This window comes from Aplysia californica, unplaced genomic scaffold (genome assembly GCF_000002075.1).
Source record: "Aplysia californica isolate F4 #8 unplaced genomic scaffold, AplCal3.0 scaffold00028, whole genome shotgun sequence".
Taxonomy (NCBI): Eukaryota; Metazoa; Mollusca; class Gastropoda; order Aplysiida; family Aplysiidae; genus Aplysia; species Aplysia californica.
Window position 1 is genome coordinate 1774946 of NW_004797298.1, and position 8022 is coordinate 1782967.

Consider the following 8022-nt stretch of genomic DNA (forward strand, 5'->3'; position numbering starts at 1 on the left):
AGATCTAGTCAGGCCTCCCCCCCCCCCACATTAGGTTAGAAGGCATAAAAGGCTAGATAGCTTTTTCTCATCATTATCATTAGTAGGGGCCTAAAATCGGTGCTTTTTCGGTAGTTTCCACCCCCCTTATTTGAGCCTGACCTACATCTAGATTCTAGATCTACATCTATACGTTTGATTCGCGGTGAGCTAAGATATCAAACCTAACAACAGCAAAACATTAAATTGTGGTAAAATTCAGGGGGGCATGCCCCCCTGAAACCCCCCTTCCTATTTTTGTTAGGTCAGGGGGGCAAGCCTCCCTGAAACCCCCTACTTTTGGGGCCAAAACCCGTGAATAACAATTGCGGGGTGGGAACTACCGAAAAAGCGCCCTAAAATCTAGGTCTATAGGCTGGCTCTATTTCTCCAGACGTTCGTGAAAATAAACTTGAACTCTATTTCTCCGAACGGTTTCCATTCTCGAGATTTGTAGATGATAAATAAGCGAATGGAGTGGCCCGTGTGTGTGTGTGTGTGTGTGTGTGTGTGTGTGTGTGTGTGTGTGTGTGTGTGTGTGTGTGTGTGTGTGTGTGTGTGTGTGTGTGTGTGTGTGTGTGTGAGTGTGCATATATAGGAAGAGGCTAGCCGTACTTAATGACGGCTAGACTGGCAGTCTAGCCGTACTTATTCTAAATATGATGGCTAGACTGACTTAAAAAAAAAAATAGGCCTACTGAATTGTAAATATAAATTTTTTGTGTGCAGTACCTAGAGTATGAGACGAAACCAGGTGCCTTAATGACAGTGATGTATTTTCAACCTCTTGTTTTCTAATGTTAATAGGGCCTAAGATAAGGACGGCTAGACTGTCAGTTCTAGCCGTACTTAAGGACAGCTAGACTGTCAGGCTAGCCGTACTTAATATTGATGGATGAATTGTAAATGAAATTTTTAGTTTGCAATGCCTAAAGTAATTGTATTTCAGACAAAACCAAAAGGTGCCTTACTGACTTGCATGTATTTGAACCTGAATAATAACTAGATCTAGATTCTGTACTTAACAGGCTTGAGTCGATAGGGCCAAACCTAGATCTAAGTACGGCTAGACTGGCAGTCTAGCCGTACTTAAGTACGGCTAGCCACTTCGTATATATATTGTGTGAGTGTGTGTGTGTAAGGTGTGTGTGGGGGGGGGGGGGGGGAGGCATTTTTTTTTTACATGATGAAGGATTTTAGTTTTTGCTGGGTGACTAAATGCAAAATAGGTTACTGCCTAGGTCGAGCAGTCTTGTTTTCTCGCAGTACCTTTTGAAGGTATTTTCAAATGAAGAAAGTATAGTCCGGGAACGCTGCCCCAACCACAACTGAAGTATCGCTCTAGAAATTGAATTTGATGTAAAAAATGCTTCTTCCCAGTCCTCACAGAATGAAAGGATGACGCCTAAATCTCGCAAATAGCCAAAAAAATCTCGAGATCGGAAACCGTTAGGAGAAATGAGTTCAGCTTTATTTTCCCGTACGTTGGTAGAAATAGTCACTTCGAAATCTAGAATCTATATATATATAGATCTATAGAGGCCTAGATCTAAGATCTTGAATAGACTAGAAGGCTAGGCCAACTCTTTTTAAAAAAAAACTTTTATAGTAAAGTCTGTAGTCTCGTTTTATTTTTATGATTTAATCAGTCTAAAATGTATTGTAATGGTCGCCAATTTTTATGCAATAGACTAGATCTAGATTTCTAGATCTAGATCTATACAGATTGGCTGGATAAATTTTAATATAAAAGCCTAACTTGCCTTCGTTTTAATAAAAGTAAAGCATTTAAAGACATGAAGCTACTGCGAGCACCTAGCGCTCCTTTGTGATTGGCCCAAATATAGAAAATCTAGATCTAGATTACGTATTTTCGCCATCTATTTTTGTCGTCTTCTGGGGCTTCCCTCGCCAGTTAACAAGATCTAACCGTATAAGCGCGCGATGGTTAACCTACGTCTCCAGGTTTCATCGCTGACTGCCTTGACTGTGCGTGTGTGCGCACTCGCGCTTGTGTGTATGTGTGTGTACGACTTTGAGAAGAAGGTAGATTTATTTATGGAACGAGAATTGCTGAGATTGTTTATAAAAGATAACACAAAGTTATACACAAAGTCAACAGTTACTGGCGAGGGAAACTCATGAGTCTTGGGGGAAACCCCGGAAGATGTAAAAAATAGATGGCGGAAATACGTCATCTATATTTGGGCCAATCTAAGAGATGTGCTAGGTGCTCACTGTAGCTTCATGTCATTTAAAGTGTCTGAAAGACTTATTTATTTGCTTAAAAAAAACTTGGTGTTCAGAGATGGTAAGTGATTAGAATCATTCTTTAGTTTTTAATAGGGCCCAGATTATCAATAGGAGTACTGTTTGACACTGAAGTTAGTTTAGGAATTTTTCAGCTCTCCCTCTTTATTTCATTGCCGTTGAAGTTGGCATAGTGTCTCCCTTGACAGTTTAAAATTTCAAATGTAGATTTTCAGTCTCTGCTGATACATAAAAGACATGAAGCTACTGCGAGCACCTGAGCACATGATGGCTGTGATTGGCCCAAATATAGATGAGACGTATTTGCGTCATGTATTTTGTCTTCCGGGGTTCCCCCCCAAAAAAACTCTTAGGTTTCCCCCGCCAGTAACTGTTGACTAGATCTCAGTGTGTTAAAATTTTTTAAAATATTAATTTGTGTTGTCTTTTATATATATAAACAATTTCAGCTATTCTCATTCCATAAATTTACCTTCTCCTCAAAGTTGCACACACACACTCACACTAGCGTGTACGCACGCACACACACTCACAAGCACGTGCGCGCACACACACGCGCGCTCACAGCCCAAGCAGTCGGCGATGAAACCTTATGACGTAGCCTATCGCACTCTAAGCGGCAAAGCGGGCCCAACTCGGTGAGACCTAGTCAACTGGCGAGGGAAGCCCCGAAAGACGACAAAAATAGATGGCGGAAATACGTCAGATATTTTGGGCCAATCACAGAGGTGTGCTAGGTGCTCGCTGCAGCTTCATGTTGATAAAAGTCTGCCTTGAATGTTGAACAAATTGAATTCTTTTTGGTCCAAGTTAGATAGTAGGCTATAATATTCAGATTCTCGTTCCTCTTCATCCGAAGGTCAAAATGAGGCTTAAACTTTTATTAAAATAAAAATATAAAAGTTGTTCAGGCTTAATTTTTGTGTGTTCCTTTCCTCCCTGTCAATTGATGTCACTGTTGGGCTAAACAAGTAAGCCAACCTATTATAAAATGTCTCATCTAGACTAATTTTAGAGATTTTTCTAACTAGAAACTAGAAGTAAGTCTGCATTTAAAAGACAGCAAATCGGACTTGGTTTTTTTTAAAAATGGGACTTGTCAAGAGACTTTTGAAAAATAGTTTTTATAGGACTGTCCCAAACCCTCATACGCGGCCTGCACTTAAGATACATTTTTTGTTTCCTCATGGCCAAGGTATTTTTCTGCTATAAATTGTCTACGGGCTACCTTTTTGACACATATACTAGTATTGTAACTAGGTGAGTCCTGTTGTTACAATCAGTTTCTCATTTCAGTTAGAGAATATCTTGAAATGATAGGCCTACTTTGTTGTTCCCTACCGTCAAGTTGTATGTTCACTACAAGGATATTGTGCAATGCTGTTGCACAGAATCAGAGGGTGAATTTAGGTAGAAAGGTTAAAAAGGTAGTCTTGGTAAGTAAAGGTCACTTTCGCTTGCACTCTTCTATTTGATGTAAATCCTTTATCTTAAAGTTAAAATTAAAAGTAAGTGTTTTCTTGATCAGCAGCAAGATCTATGCTTTCTTCTCTACACAGCTTTTTTTTTTGTTTAGAATACTTCAAGTAGTGAAATCTTTCTTTGGAGGCTGCAAACATTGAAAGAAAGTTTTCCGTTTTTGACTCATTGAAGAGAGAGGAGCAAATTTATGATTGTTTTAACATTGATTAACAACGTTAGTACGGTTAGTTTAACCTCTAATCCATATTTATATATTTAAATAATACCAATTTATGGTACTGAGAGCTGGTTTATTTTGTAGAAAGTTATGTTTTGAACATGCTTTGGCATTGGCATGTTAATTGTAATTTGTTTGTCTGTTTACCTTTTAATGAAGAACCGTCAGGAACACACCTATTTCTTATTGCATAATCATTGATCATGTGTTCTTCTAAAAATTCTATAGAGTGATGCCACATACTATGTTCTTTGAGTGAATTCTGATGAGGATTACTTCGGACTGAGGAGGGATTTATACAGCAATGGCTACTAATTTTGTGCATATTGGAGACATTGTCTCTTTGTATGCTGAGGGTACTGTCAATGGATTCCTGTCCACCCTTGGGTAAGCTGCTGATAGTTTACAACTTGTTCCATTTGTCACCAATACATCTTGTTTGATAATGTTTGGTAAAGTAGGCGTGATTTGTTCCTTTAGAACTAAACGTTTTTTTATTGAAGGACCTCCATCATGTCAGTATTACATCTTCAGATCAATGCACAGAGTAAAACCACCAAAAGCCGTCCACAATGTGCACACTCTATCCATGGAAGCTCACACTCATTTATCCACTCTAATGTGTACACAGACATAACATATATATACTCATGGTGTATTTATTCATGATGATGAATCATGGATAAACTTGTTCTCTTTTGTTTTAGAATGAAAATTTTGCTTTCTGTGCTGCTGTGATATATCTGGCTGTTTTACATTCATAAAATATTTCTCTTGACAAGCGTTTTTCATTCCTTGTGAACTGAGGGTAAGGATTAGATTAGTGTATTATATTGTAGTAACTTAACTTTCTTGCCATTGATTTTGATCGAATCTGTGCTTGTGCCAGAGAGCTGCTTCATGTGTTAGAATATTTAATGGACTTCTGTCTTCCGTGCAGCTGCCCACAATTTTTTTTTCTCTAATGATGTGATAATTTTACTGACTCTAATGACTTAATTTTTTAATGTTATTTTCCCTCTTGCTAAATAAATATAATCTGTGCAGTTAGTATGTATACTTTAAATACTTTCTTATAATTATTCTTCTTCAGCCTGGTCGATGACCGGTCTGTGGTGCAACCAGATGCAGGAGATCTCAACAACCCCCCGAAGAAGTTCCGAGGTAACATATGATTTTGCTTCTTAACTTTGAAAGATTGTCGTAAAGTTCGGGCTGTTGAGTGCACCTGTTATAAGCTGCACCCACAAAACATTTTTTTAAAATCTGAACTTTTTTTTCGCAAATAAGCCGCATTGGTGTATAATAAGCTGCAGCAGATTCAGGAGTCTCGAAAAGTACTCACCCCTCTGTTGTACCATGTTTTTGTAGGTGTATTCTAAAGTGTAGTGTTTTGAGATTTCAACTTTTTAATGTTTAGGTGTATACTAAGAATAGATAAGGGAGTGATGCTCCTGCAACTGGGAAAATCTGCAAATAAGCAGCGTCTTTAGCCACAGGGTTTGAAGCTGAGTAAAAAAGTGGCTGGCTATAGTCTGAACTTTTTTACACTTTTGTTGCTCTTGCTTTGCTATGGACAGAAGTACACTTGTTACATTCATTCCTCTCAATCTCAGGGCTTTCTCACACCACATCTTGCGCTGTTGTAGAGGTCTCTAGTATTATTTTTTTGTGGTATCATCCTGTTTTGATGCCACATAAATTTATTTTCATTATATTATGATGAAAGATTTTATGCAACTCCTCAATATGATCTGAAATTCTGCTTGTACTTTCATTTTATTTCTCTCCTGCATTTTTCACTGGCCCATTTCTTCCTCGAAGTACTCAGTGTATTAAATTTTTACAGACGGATTTTCTCCTTGGTTGGTTTTCTCAGGAGAGTGATTATATTTCTCTGGTGTTAGTGTTATAATATAATGCTTTGAAAATTGACCTAGTATGGTCCAATGCTAGATGGAAGAAGAGCCATATGCTTTCCAACTGAGCCTGATGTTTGTCATGCCACACACTATTACATCACCTTTGTGGAATTGAACTGACAGAAATGGTATTGTTTTAGGAAGTCATGAATTTCTGGCTGGACCTAGAGGTTCAATATAACCCTGATAATGCGAACTTTTGGGGGAAACAAAGAACTTTAGAACTTCTTCATTTTAAATAGAGTTCGCGCAGACTGTTAATGAAAAGAAAAAGGGGGGAGACATCTGGATTCTTACCGCTTGTTGACTTGATGTGTTTTAAAAGATCTCACTTTTAGTCATTTAATAACACGTGAAGAGCTGCCAACTTTTGGAAATTGAAAAAAAAAAAAGTACAAACCTTATTTTCAACCAGAAAAGGATGCCTTGACTGCACATTTTTTTAAAGACTTAAAACAGAGTTAGCAGCTGTTTACGAGATTGTTTTTCCATGCTGATACTTTGTTTAAGGGCACACCTTTGTCTCCGTTGGTATCATACTGGACTGGTGCAGCTGGCCTTGGTTCGAATCCCTAAGGGGGCATGCTGAATTTTGTTTTTTAGGGTAGTTTTTAAGATTTGTCCTGTTCGCAGATGGATGTTAAAAATTTTTAGAAAGTGCTAGATGGATGTGACACTGTTTATTTTTTTATCACAATCTGCAACTACTAATACTAATGATAAAATGGTGATAATGATAACAATGATAGTCATATGATTACAATTTATGTTTATAGTACGGTCAGAATTTGTGGCACAACTTATCCTTAAATTATATCTCTTTAACTGGTGAATTAGTGTTACCCATACGTTGCACAGCAGTTTACACAGTTTGTTTCAACTTAATCATGTTTTTTCACTACAATTGAAACTAGATTAATAACATTTTGTACATTTATAAATATGCAGTGCAATATAATACAAGAAACCTCTGTTATGCGGAAAATGGGAATGTTCACAGCACTTCCTGCTTCTCACATTATTTTGCGTTAATATACCATGATATAGCCCCGTGATACTTTTTTTAGTGGCGAAACTTTAGACCACACATAAATGTAATCTCCTAATAATTCCTACTTTATATTTAGTCTGGTGAGGAGCAGGATGATGGTGAGGGGGAATCGTAGACTGGTTATTGTTTTTAAAAAATGCCTTGATCAGATGCTGATATTCTTGACTTAATTAGATACCAATAAAAATGTGTGATCCTTCAATGTTCAGAGTTTATCACAAACAACTCTAAATATATTAAACATGTACATATGTATGTGCAATTAAAAGAAGGGAAGTACAACGCAGTCCATTCCTGTTCAGTTGCAATGCAATTACACATGTGTGCGTTTTGGTTTTGAAAACTGATGAAATAATTATTATGGTCATCTTTTTAGTTAATTGTAGTAGGGTTGAGATATTTATCATTGAATAAAAAACATTATAAAAAGACGAATTCACATAAACCTGTCAATTTAAAAAGATCTTTCACTTTCATATTCAAAGACTCATATTTCAATCTTCTCCTGCGGGACAACCTTGAATTATGAAATTGAATAATTTTGCTTGGACAGCTGTGACACATGTGGCTGGCTGAGCAGTACCACATTAATTTTTCAACTTAGGTAGAGTAACTGGAAGATTTTCTGGCTCACTGTATGCAGTCGACATTGTCCAACACGATCTCCCATTGTTGAGGAGGCAAGTAGCTGTCTTAGACAGGTGGACTCTCTAGGACAATGTCAATGCAATCATAATATGAAAACGCCCACAAGGGGTAGTGTGGCAAGTGTTCGTTTGTATAGGTGGTTGTCTTGGCTGGACAGGTGGCTGTTAGAGCAGATTCGACATGTGTATAGTACTGATTTAGAAGTCGTCTCATTTGTGAACGAGCAAACGTGGCGTCGGTGGCCTAGTGGTTAGGCTCTCGGACTCGCAACCGTAAGGTCGGGGGTTCGAATCCCGTCAGGGGCCCGACGTTGTGTCCTTGGGAAAGGCACTTTGCACAAATTTTCCTCACTTCACCCAGGTGGAAATGGGTACCCAGCTATAGACAGTGAAAGATCTTGTCAGTTTGATAGT

At 37.9% G+C, this 8022-nt stretch overlaps 1 protein-coding gene across 1 annotated transcript in view; it reads left to right on the forward strand.

Annotated features, from left to right (window-relative positions):
* Positions 1-4292: 4292 nt before the first annotated feature.
* The window catches only part of LOC100533406 (inositol trisphosphate receptor), a gene marked incomplete in the record, with an annotated part of 124925 nt that continues 121195 nt past the window's right edge, over positions 4293-8022 (forward strand). The window contains 2 exon segments of the mRNA NM_001204689.1: positions 4293-4375; positions 5082-5151. Coding sequence (NP_001191618.1) covers positions 4293-4375; positions 5082-5151 — 153 coding nt within the window.